The sequence below is a fragment of the Cariama cristata genome, unplaced genomic scaffold (genome assembly GCF_000690535.1).
Source record: "Cariama cristata isolate BGI_N322 unplaced genomic scaffold, ASM69053v1 scaffold39606, whole genome shotgun sequence".
Classification (NCBI taxonomy): Eukaryota; Metazoa; Chordata; class Aves; order Cariamiformes; family Cariamidae; genus Cariama; species Cariama cristata.
In genome coordinates, this window is record NW_009624564.1 from 24,575 (window position 1) to 37,288 (window position 12,714).

Consider the following 12,714-nt stretch of genomic DNA (forward strand, 5'->3'; position numbering starts at 1 on the left):
ATTTAAGAACCAGTGAAAATCATGAGATCATTAGAATTCTCCTGTGCTTTTTATGGTAATACTGTACATGACAGTTTGATTCAAAGACAAGCTAAGTGCTTTTTTAAATGTTACTGCTATAACTAGAACAAGCCTTTTAAACTTGATAGCAACAGGAGTGCAATACGTTGGAATACAGCATCCAGAACCCTTTTTTTAAAGGGTAAGTCCCTCTAAAGTCCCCTGCCAATTCTTATACAAGTCCAGCAAATAACAGATACTGTGTAGATATCGGATGCTTTCCAGAGCAAACACTTTGAAAGCTGGATATAAAAATAGAGGCATTTATATCTTTAGCCTGCCACCATAAACTGACACAACCCCAACGCAAGCATGTGTGCAGTGTTTCAGCGACTAGGCATAGCGTACTAAATCTTGCAATTTAGTAAAGCAGTATCAGGAGCTTTTCCTCTGGATGGCTGCACTACAGAAGGATCAAAACCACTATACAGCTTAGGTTATGGCGAGCTAGCTATAGCTGCCTGTTGGCAGCTGACAGTTGGAGATGCAGAAAAATGTATACAAGAAATGCAGAGATAGAAGAGAAAATTATTGTAATTTAATTGTAAGCAAAAGTCGGAGGGCTTAGTGCACGCAGACTGGCAGTGTGGTAATTGCCATCCCAGAAATACAAAAGAACCAGGACATAAAGTTGCAAAATGTGTACCAAGTGTTTTTAGCAAACTGATTTAAGTCCTTTGTGGTACAATCTCATGGAAGAATAGTAGAGCACAGGAAGAAATGGATTAGGGAGAAGTACCTGTCTGACTTAATTAGAATGCAAGGTTTTAGAACATATTCTGAAGAAAAAGGGTATTTACTGTTAGGAATATAAGGGAAATAGATGTGCTTTTATAAAAGGGATATTGTTTAGGTGATCTAATTGCTTTCTTAAACAATGGAAATGCAACTGATCTCATCTGTCTGGATTTAATACTGCATGATGTTAAACACTAGCAACACTGGAGAAGATGGAGATTGGCAGAGAGAAGACAGAAAGAGGGGAAGTATTGGGTTGAAGGGAAGTTGGTAATCATGCTCTGCAGGAGTTGATTTGGGGACATTCTGGTTTTGTGTTACCATTAACAACCTTGACATAAAAATGGGTCACGTAACAAAAGTTGGAAGCCATAGTCAGCACAGAGTTGGATTGTTATTACGCAGAAAGAACTGGTTGATTTGGCTTTTAGGGGAGAACTGGAATTCCAATAGAATAGAGTAGTTTTCAAAAAGAAAGATACACAACACCTCTCCTTCGCTTGAAAAAGGAATGTGGAAACCTGGGGACCCTGACTCAGGAGAAAACTGAGGAGGAAGAGAGTTGGGGTGCAATGGTCAGCAGTGTAGTGACTGTGAGCTACTGTGTACTTCCTCTGTAAAATTGCAAGTATGTCAGAAGAGATGACTCTAGTAGAAGTGTTCACGCCACTGTAAGGATCTAGTGAGACCTCATAAGGAATATCCTATACATTTCCAGTTACTTATATCCAAAAAAGACTAATGAAAACTGTAACAGAAACAGGAAAGGATGGTCAGAGAATGAAAAATCTCTTTTATGAGAAAAGAATAAAAATTCATTTGTGTAGCTAGAAAAACAAGGGCTGAGATCTGTTTATATGCGGAGACTACATCCCATCAGAGGGATATTCACTACAAAAGGAATTAGGTTTTAAATCGGAAAACAATTTCAGCACAGAAAAAATTGATATGACAAAGTTAAGCTCAGTGAAGTTTGGTCATTACGTAGGAAAACTTTTGGGAATTTTCTGGTAGGCGTAGTGGTGCCAGGAAAAGAAGAATAAAAAAAGTCCTAAGCCTATATGGAATTTAGTAAGTTTATAGCAGAAATTACCCATGTGATGTTTGTAACAGTAAGAGAACAAACTCAGTAAAGTTTAGGCTACTGGACTGTACATACACATTAATGTAATTGTGCTGGCTGTCAAATACAGAAGAAATGCACCTCCTGGCACAGTCGGAGGTGTGGTTGCTGTGAAAATACTATAGGAAGCTGTCTCTTCAAAATACATCTGCTCCGCTGCTGTGTGATCATTCTGAAACAAGGAGTTCATTTTCCTATGTTAATGTTTGACCATCACGAGAGAGGCTTTTCCGATAGTACTAGTTTGGGTGGTAAGATTCTCCTTGTGTACACAAGATTCTGACTTCACAGACAGAAAATATGGAAGGCCTCAATTCTATACTAATAAAGCAGTGTTTTCTGTAACTTCAGTAGGCTGCTTCAGTGTACGTGTAGGGGGTCTAGGGTCAAATTTTAATGTTGCTGCTTCAAGCAGAGTAATAACAAACGATGGTATCTCTGCTAACAATTACTAACAATGCATTCCGTTCTTCCATTAATTATTTTTAACCCTTATCTCTCCTTTTACTTATAATTAATTTTGTTTGAACTATGCTGCATATACAAGTATAGAAATTAGTTATATTCTTAAAATCTGTAATTTGGTTCTAGAAGCCTTTATATATGAAACTCGGTAATGCTAACAAGAGAAGAAATTTATTTGACATAACCTTTTCCTGTAATTTGGACTGACTGTGTTGAAGAGATGATTCCTTTTGTGTCCTTACGCCAAGAGAAAAAGTACTTTAGTGACAGCTGTTAGCTCTAGAAGAATTTTGCAATTATAAAGTCAAGACTGGCATCGATTAGTTAATCTGATTCCAGGCTACCAACCAGAGATAAATACATGTTAGGAGCAGTTTAACTAAAATGTTCCTGACTTGAATGGGTGAAGTTACTTCTGAAGGTCCTTCCAGCTCTTTTTTATGATTTTGTAAGAAAGACAGAAAATGTTTTCATGATATTTATTTGTTCTCATGTATGTTAGAAGGAGAAAAGAATTCTGCAAATTAAAACAACAGCGTAAAGGTTATGAAAACGAAGTCCCTCCTGAGGGCTTTTTTTGTATGTTGTTATAAATCTTTTGGTTATCATTCTTTTTACTTGCAGAAAAAACAACAATAATAATTATGAAAAAAATGTTAATGTTGGGAAAATATTTATTATCATATACTACAAAAATTTATATTAAAATCAATTGCTGTTTTGCTTTGGTGAAACTAGAAGTAAATACTGTATTAGTAAAAACTGATTTTGGATATGTTTACATGCAGTAGTTCACATGCAAACCAAGAAGTCAAGGTAAGAAACCAGTTTATCTTATTTGCTGTATTTGAAGTGTGCCAAAATGTGCCTTTATAGAATACTTGTAGACATGTAGAAACAAAAGAGTCTTGTTTTTGCATTTCTCCTAAAAATATTTTGTGAATTTGACATGATAGTAAATTGTCTTAACCTTTTCACTTTTTTTTTCAATTATTTAAATGGTGGATGTTTTTAATGTTTCTCTTTTTCCTTATATTTTTTTAATACTAGTATCCACCTTTAACCTCTCCAGTTCCTGAATTTCTCAAAACTCCCTCTACAAACGAACAGCACATTACACGTTCTACTGCTGCAACCACCCTGACCACAAATACTGTATCTGCAGCAAAGCCTGGACCAACGTTAGTAAAGGTAGGTATCTGTAATAATGGCATCCGAGAACTATGTTGTTAATCTACGTCCTTTTCCAGTGCTATATTTAATGAAAAAGTACATGAGTAACGTTATAGTGCCTATAACTAACAACAACTTTTATTAGTGTTCAGGATAACATACTGGGTTGTTGACTGAAAGCTTTTGTATGCTGAGACCAACCGTTAACACTTGTAGGGACTGGCTCATTATTTCAAGTCATTACGGTACAGTTAACTAAAGTTTTCGAGCAGAATTATGCATTGCATTGCTATGGAAGTTTTAAGAAATAAGGACAACAGATTTTTGCAATATTGAGTTTATACTTTCTATTGGTGAAATTAATTGCTTCTAATCTAGTTTTGTATGGAGAATAATTTAATAGGAACAGACGCAACCGCATTTATAGTCCACCTGTAACCAAGCTGGTGAACAGTATTGCTCTTTTTCCAGCACTACTTTCTTCGTTCATTTATTGTATAAGCAGAACGCACTGTGTGAGAGAAGTTACTGTATCCTTGTATTTGAATGTCAGAAGAACATACTCAATTCTCTTTTCTGCACTGACCTAGCCAGCAGCGTGGAAAACTTTTTTTCAAATGCAGTTAGAGAGAGGGTTGTCTTAGAAGATGTCTATAGTATTTCATTTCAGCAACTTTGCCAAAGGTCTTCAGCTGTGTAATGATTACATGTATGTAGACTTCTACCTAACTACATGAAATTAATTCTCAGTTAAATTTACAAGGATGACCTCTAATAGTCGATTTCTAGTATAAATTTGGGTATATCAGTGCAATCACTGGACTTGTATCAGCTTACTTAATGCAGGACCTTAATGACAAATGCAGATATCCCCCGAAACAGGCTATCTGTGTAATAAATGTGCATGGATTAAGATGGGATTTCTGCTTTGATACCTTCTGTATGACTAGGTAACTGCCTTCAACTTTTCACTCAAATAATTTCAAAGAGCTTGTAAAGGAAGGGAGTTTTACCACATGTGCAGGTATTGCTAATAAGGATACTGCTGAAAGTTTCATAAGAATAATCCTGTAATTTATAGGACTGACTGTCCATGCTTTTAATCTAGACCTGTAAGTACTTCTGACCTGGAAGTGTTTACAGATGGACTTTAAGATACTAGCTTTTACTTGTGCAAAGTGCTAAGTGGCTTTGAACTCACCTCTTTCCAATGACAAGTCATGACTAGCAGAATCCCTTAGCTTCATTGTGCCATCTGTTAAAAAACATTCACAAACCTGTGATTTGATGACCTCTTCTTCTGCACAGTATAAGCCAGCTGGAGTAAATCCTGTTAACTTTTCAAGGATGGTAAGCAATTCTTTGAGCAGGTTTGCAGGGATAATTGTGTTCAGCAACTCTTTGCAGTAAATGTGCTCCTGTATGCTTTATCTTTGTACCTTGGTAACTGCTTGTAAATGAGATGTCTGTGGGAGTTGTTTCAATCTTTTCCATCTGTAAACAGCAAAGCCACCCAAAGAACCCAAATGATAAGCATCGGAGCAAGAAATGTAAAGAACCTAAGCCAAGAGTGAAAAAATTGAAGTATCATCAATATATTCCACCCGATCAGAAAGGTGAGAAAAATGAGCCGCAGATGGACTCCAACTATGCTCGTCTGCTACAACAGCAGCAACTGTTTTTGCAGCTGCAGATCCTGAGCCAACAGCAACAACACTACAACTACCAGACAATTCTACCTGCACCGCTGAAGTATGTGAAGCATTGTTTGTGTCCTTTAAAGAAAAGATATAGACATCAGTTATAGACTTGATGCTTTAGAAGTAAACATGTTTTGCAAATGTCAAGAGATGGTTGGAACCCCAGAAAACTTAAATGACAACTTGCATCCCTGTGGGTATTATCTGCCTCATTTAACAGGGTGATGAGATGGTTCTCTTGATAAAATACTCCTGATGTCTGATAAGCCTTTAAGTGGTCCTAGTTATTTTTGTGTGACATGGAAACAGACCTTCTACCTATCAGATACTTTTTTTTTTTCCTGACCAGATGCACATTTGAAACTTAAAAGCATTTATGCAAAAGCAATAAAGTTTTGATACCATTTTCACTCAAATATGACATAGGTAGGCAGAGTAGAAGAGAAACGTACAGAAGATGGTTTTTACAAAGACCCATACTATTGCTGTGTTTTTATTGTCTTTTTACATCAGTTTAACAGACCACATTTTTGCAGTTTACAAATAAGAAGAAACAGTCTTTTAAAATTAGGTAAAATTTATATATTGTTTATAGCCTCATCTCTAATGCTTATACGAGTTCCTGTTCAGTGTTGATCTTTAGCACTTTTAACAGTGAGAAGTATACTTTCTGATTTATAGGTAGAAGCAGTCAGAAAACTAAATCTTTAAAGAGCTGCCAGCACCTTGTAGCAGAATGAGAAGCTGACTATCTGTAGAGTTTCATTCCCACCATCTAAGACCAGTCTTTTCCTAGATGTGCTTATAGTGTAACATGCCACAGTCACACAACCCTAAATTCAAATGACTTTCAACTGGTTTTTTAAAATGAGTTTTCACTGAGTTATTTTTCCTTAGCAAGCGAGGCTAGAAAAGTTAAAGATACCATCTGTGGTTATATTTATAATTACCATGCATCCTAACATTTGGACTAGAGATGTTTCTGCCTGCTTACCCACGCTTCTTATGTTCCATTTACTGACATTTCAGAAACATTTCTTCATAAATCAGTTGAACGAAATAAAAGAGTTGACTTATGGTACGTAGTGTAAATGATGGCATTTTAAAATTTTTTTACAATTATTTTGAGATCCTTGTATGAGATTCTTATGAGTACAGCCGATAAAAATGTGTCATCTTCAGAGTAAACTGCCTTCACATCAGTCTTTATTATATAAGAACATTGGACATGTATGTAGGGTTGGTACACAGACTTCAACATTGTAGGGGTTTTTTTATTGATGTCAAACAAAAACTAACTAGTTACCCTAGCTGATGATTAATTTGTATAAACTGATTCTGTAGTCCATAGTATCCTTCAGGGATACCAAGACAATAGTAAAAACTATGAAGCACAAATTAGTACACTTAACTGAAGAGAAAATAAAATATCAATGTGCTACACTCTCTTATGTTTTGTTCTCTGTGCTGTTTCACTAAAAATATTTAATGGTAATGACTTAAGTTAAATATGTATTTGTAAAAAAAAAAGCAGTTTGTTCATTAACTTGATAGACACTAGATTCAGAATCACAGCTTCTTGATTGAAAACATAATATATTTAGCACTGACATTATTGTCCCCCTTTCTCTTATCACTTGAAGGCCACTGAATGACAAACAGAGTAACAACGGGAATACGCCACTGAATACTTTGAACAACAGTACACCAACATCAGCTGCCAGCTCACCAAGACAGAACAGTAGTATTCCCAGCCGGAAACCAGGACCTCTACCTTCAAGCTTGGATGACTTGAAGGTAAAAAAATAAGAGGGATTTGCCCATTTCTGTGCATCACTATAGGTCGTAACTTGCAGACTGTTACTGTCAGGAATAAGCCCAGATGTTATTTACCAATGAAAACTGTACTTTTCTCTTAACTATTTAGAATAAAGTTGTCAAAGTTTTCGTACACACTCTTCTGGACTTAAATATTTGTTTTTATTTAGCCTCCTCACATGCATATGTTCTAGAAATTTCTTTCCCAAAGAATTAGAAGAGGAAGAAGAATTTCAGACAGATTTTATAGGCACATAATTTGATACCTTGGGTAAACTGTGACGTGCACTTCATGTGAAGTTTTAGCCCAGGCAGATTTTAAACACTGGAACAGTAATTTCCTCATGATAATCTTAGTATATCAGTTAAGAGGTTCAGTTAAGCAGTATAAATTAAAAGATGCCTTAATAATAACATATTCAGAGATGTCACTGCTATAAAGCCAACGCAGAAATAACACTAGTAAAAGAGAAAAGATCTTTACCAGAGTTTAACACACCATCTGAAAATGAACACTGAATTTCAGAAAAGCTTCTTGAAGCTCTAAATAACTGTGTAAACTCTGTTTAAACGGTAATATGAAGGCATTGCATAGGATTTTCTTCCTTCAGAAATACATTAACAGGAATTAATACTGTGAGGGACCTAATGAAAATGAATCTGAAGCAGCTTGTGGGGATTAGATTCAGATCCTTTCAGTAGCCATCCGTAGCTGTGCCAGACCTGAGCAGAGGAGCAGGGACATCTAGTGGGCAGTTTGTTCATTTCTCCTTTCCTTTACCGAGGTGTTGGGTTTCTGAGGGGTGGGAACAAGTATTTTTTTAGACTTGGAGGGATAAAAAAGGATGTTTCAGAAGATCACATTCTCAAGACAGTCATGCATTGTCATCAGTTAAAGCCAATCTTTTAATATGAAACAAGTCTATAAAATGCAATTCAACCAACAGTGTCTGAAATAAGCTTTTCAGACTTCATTGTGCTTTGCAGTGATTAAAGCTGTTCACTTACTCGTTTCTGCATAATTTATTGGTATTCCTGCTAATGTGGTAACAGTAACATAAGCCATACTTTCAGACCTGCTGGTGGTGGTTTTAACACTGAATCATCTAAATCGGTTCTGATTAAGGATTCAGAAATGCATTGTTGAAAAACAGAAAAATTAGAATGCACTCTCAAGCAAGCATAGAGGATACCAGACTTGGGGAAACAACTGATAATCATGTTAGGTAGACAGTTATTTAACACAAAATCGCTGTGGTTCTTAAGAGATATTAAATGGATTGCTGTGACTTTTTATCGTTTCCAAATCGTGAAGACCTATAATTTAAAATTCTAGACTGGCAAAGTACTGAAATATTATTGAGGTCACTACCTTTTATTCTTTTAGAGGTGGTTCTAACATACATATAGCCCAAACACTCTACAGTTAGATGTGGTGTCTGTATATCTTAAACAGAAGCCACTCATTGTGACTGTTCTTTTTTAATTGATATTTTGAAGCACAGAATTAATTTACACTCATTTGCACTCACTTTGTAAGCTTATTGGAAAATTGAGAACATTTTTCTATCAGAAATTAGATTAATTTTGACTGTTTATACTTTTTCTGTTTGTAAAAGAAACCCAGATGGCACATAGCTGTAACTGTTCAGTTGCTAATTAGAGAGAGAGCCTTTTGTGTTTGATGGCTCTATGAAATCATCCAACTGACCTGATGATCTATTTCTGAGAAATTTTTATTTGTCTTGATGGTGTACCAAAGGGGTTCAGCATGCTAGTGTTCCGTGCTTTTATCTGCGGTGCTGTCATTGCCTACAGGTTTGCTTCAGAAGTTTTTAGCACAGAATTGGAGCTGTATGTTCATTTTCCCATTTTGAATATTTATGAAATAAATCAACATAACTTTGCTACTATTCATGGTATAACAACTGAACACTACTAAGGTTTTGACCACTTAAACAGTGAAATTAAGTAGCAGGTCATGGAAATGTGCTCATGGATCATGCACGCTGTTAGAACCCAGAGGTGCAGTAACTAGCAAATATGCTGAAAAATAATTTTCCTTATTAAGATGTAATAAGGTAGAAGGTGTATAAATAAGTTTTAATATTTTATTTTTTTACTATTGTGCTTTATTTTGTTTCAGGTAGCAGAGCTTAAAATGGAGTTGAAATTGAGGGGATTACCAGTGTCTGGAACAAAAACAGATCTTATTGAGCGTCTGAAACCCTATCAAGATCTTAATAACAATGGGGTTGCTACTAGTAGCTCTGTTACAGTAACCACTTCTGCTGGGGCCACAGGTAACAACACTGGGGAAGTGACTGTGGCATTTCCTGTTGCAACACTAAATAAACCAGTGGCTAATACAACATCCAGCTTTCCTTCAGAAAAAACATCTACTGGATCTGGCTCCAAAGTAGTAAATACTGAAAACATTAGCTCTCCTTTGCCTATATCTCCCTCGCCTTCAGAACAATCTAGTCTAAGCACAGATGATACTAGTACAGCAGATACTTTCACAGAAATGATGACCATGATGTCACCATCCCATTTCTTAAGTACTTCACCACTAAGAGCAAATATGAGTGATGATAATCAGAATCGCAGTAGTGGAAGCATCTCAACTATGGAGTTTGATGTAGCAGAAAAGGACCGCAAGCTTCAAGAAAAAGAAAAGCAGATTGAAGAGCTCAAAAGGAAACTGGAACAAGAGCAAAAACTTGTGGAAGTACTGAAAATGCAACTTGAGGTTGAAAAACGGGGACAACAGCAACACTCTCAGACTTCTGGTAACTCAGTGGCTTTGGAACAGAAGCAATTCAGTGCTGCCGTCAAAGATGAAAATGCTCTTACTGACTGCTCTAGTACAAGTCAATCTGTACCTGTAGCCAGTCATTCTTTAGGACAATCGGTATATACTAGTGGCCAGAATCCAGTTGCCAAAAAGGCGGTTGTTATCAAGCAGGAGATACCTGTGGCCAAAGCTGAACCTCAGAATGCCATTTCTCAATTTTATATTAATCCACAGAGGCAGCCGCAAACTGCAGTTGTTGCCCAACCTCAAGCTTTATTAACTACCCAAGGAACTGCCCAGCTGCTCCTGCCACTATCTATCCAGGGACCGAATTCTACCACTGCAGTGCAGCTACCAGTTGGAAATATAAAGTTGCAGGTAAAGGTGTTTTTATTTTTTTTATCATGTAAAGTGCATGGCGCTATTTGCATAATTTAGTATAAATGGGTAAATGTGCTGCTTGTAAGATTAACTTAAAAATCAGGCTTAGTCTGTTTCTGCTTTAGGGAAAACAGTAGAAAAACTTAAGAGCCAATCTCTTTATAACAACTTCTAGTACTTGCTTTCTTTGTGACTTTTGTTCCCAGATACTCTTTCCTGAAAAGTAATTATCTTAGAATGTACTGTCTCCGTGAACAGTTGGTTTTGATTTGTATCAGCATATACCACCATTTTGTTAATTCCAAATTGTAATAGAGAGCTACAAATCCAGTACTTTATTTTGAGGTATACTTGTTTTCAAAATGTATGTTTGAATTTCCTTCTGTGGTGATGGCTCATTATATTTAAAAATGTGAATGCTAGGTTGAGGAACTCCAGTAGAGTTATAAAAAGAAACTATGGTTACACAAATATCATTTCTAGGCTGATTATAGGTAGTATCAGAGTGAATAAATACAGCATAAATCAAGATAGGTTATAAATGAAGATGTATATGAGTAATCTGGCCAAGCTGAAACAGTTTAACCTGTTGATCTAAGCTGGAATTAAGCATATACTACCTAGTGGCATTATTGGGACATAGCTAGATGAAATCCCCTGCCACCCACACGGTTATCATGCCAGTATTCTTTCAGCTCCAGTGTGTACTTGGCATGTTATGGGCCTTAGGCTTTGGTGCTAGCATGTGCTAGCCATCACATTTAGCAATACTTACAAGGGCTGTAAAATTCTGATGGGGATGGGCCCCACAGTCCACAGTGCACGAGCTATTCCTGGTAGTTACGCACCCAGACAGATCTTTGTCTAAATTGTTCTAAAATCCTGCTAGAATTCTGTAACAACCTTAAGCAGCTTGTTCTGGTGTTTCACTTCACTGATGTTGCAGAAAGTTTTCCTAACTATCAGCTAAAATTGTCTTTCCTGATGTTAGACATGCTTCTTGCCTTTCAGAGGCCATTAAAAACTACTGTGATCGTAAAAACCACCTTTTTCTTGCATAATCATTTTGTCTTTCTGGTTACTCAAACTCAGTTCTTACAGTCCTTTCTTACTCATTATGCTCTCTCACTCGCTGTCTTCTTATTTTCATTGCTCTCCACTGGACCTTCTCCAGTTTGTCTTTATCTTTCTTAAACTCTGTTGGCAAAATAAATGCCACCTTTTAGCTGGGAACTCACCAGTACCAAACAGAGTAAAAATTTTGTCTCCTATACACAGTTAATGCTCAACCTTCCCAGAATACATGCTATTGCTATTCTGCATAATCTATGCAATAGATTTTTATGTGATGTAATTCACTGTGAGATATGAATAATGCAAATATTTTATCTTCATCCTTTAGGCTCAATCACAAGCTGGAATACAGACCCCATCACAAATACCTGCTCCTCTTTCTTCCTCTGGCCTGGGCCAGACAGCACCTCAGATGCATACGCCACAATCAAAACAAAATACCATCATGCAGCATGCACTTGGTCAGACCCAACAAATCAGAAAGGTTTGTGGATAGTAATAAGCATTAAGATAAATAGTTGTGTGATCTAATTCTAGACAGTGCTTTTAGAATCTTTTATGTGTCATCTGCGCCATATATAAATGATCAAGTCACCTAACATCTCTGCACCATGTTTTTCTGTGTGATACAATGGGCTTGTAACTCCTCTTTCCAAAATTTTAGTCTGTGCAGGCCTTTATTTTTCAGTTGCAAATAAATACATAAGGTTAAAGACTTTTTATCTTAATGGTCCTCTTACGGCACCACCGTTGCTACATTCTTCCTCATGCTTGGCACAAGTGGTGTATCAGGTATTCCAGTCAGTTTCTCTTATTTGGCACTGGCTCAAAATGGAAGATTCTTGTAGGTAGTTCTTAAGAGAAAGCTTTTCCCTATGGCTTCACAGATTTATTGTTTTACAGGAGTTCCTTTTAGTTTTCCTACTTTTCCTTGTTGATTTCATCCTTACTTATGAAGAAAACTATGGACTTAGATATTGAGGACAGCAATCCCAATGAGTCAAAACCCCACTGTGCCTACAATACATCTTTTCCTGAGGAATGCAGGGAATGATTCAGAGAGATCCTTCTCTTCTTCTCTACCCAAAACCACCAGATCTAAAATTTCCCATTCCAAAACAGATGTTCGTCAGCACTGGATGCACAGCTATGAGTGCCAATCCAGTCAGTCATGTTCATATGGTAACTGATGAGTTGGTACCCATCAGCACCAGTCATCCCAAAAGAAAAGGCTTTCTCCTCCTTTGAGCCTCTTCCAGGCTGACCTCTATTATTAGGAACTCAAGAGATCGGGTTTGAACCTCTATTGCTTCCTGATCAGTGCTATTGACTCTAAGGCTCCTATCACTTAGGACAACAAGGTTTTTCAGCCTGCCCTAGGGAAA

At 36.7% G+C, this 12,714-nt stretch overlaps 1 protein-coding gene across 2 annotated transcripts in view; it reads left to right on the forward strand.

Annotated features, from left to right (window-relative positions):
- Positions 1-12,714, forward strand: part of MKL2 (MKL/myocardin-like 2) — a 44,367-nt gene that overhangs the window by 24,429 nt on the left and 7,224 nt on the right. Inside the window, exons 7-11 of one of the 2 annotated variants that reach the window (XM_009703215.1) lie at positions 3,437-3,577; positions 5,064-5,311; positions 6,903-7,056; positions 9,224-10,252; positions 11,658-11,813. In XM_009703215.1, coding sequence (XP_009701517.1) covers positions 3,437-3,577; positions 5,064-5,311; positions 6,903-7,056; positions 9,224-10,252; positions 11,658-11,813 — 1,728 coding nt within the window. The remainder of the gene's footprint in view (positions 1-3,436; positions 3,578-5,063; positions 5,312-6,902; positions 7,057-9,223; positions 10,253-11,657; positions 11,814-12,714) is intronic. The other variant, XM_009703216.1, reaches the window with a different exon arrangement.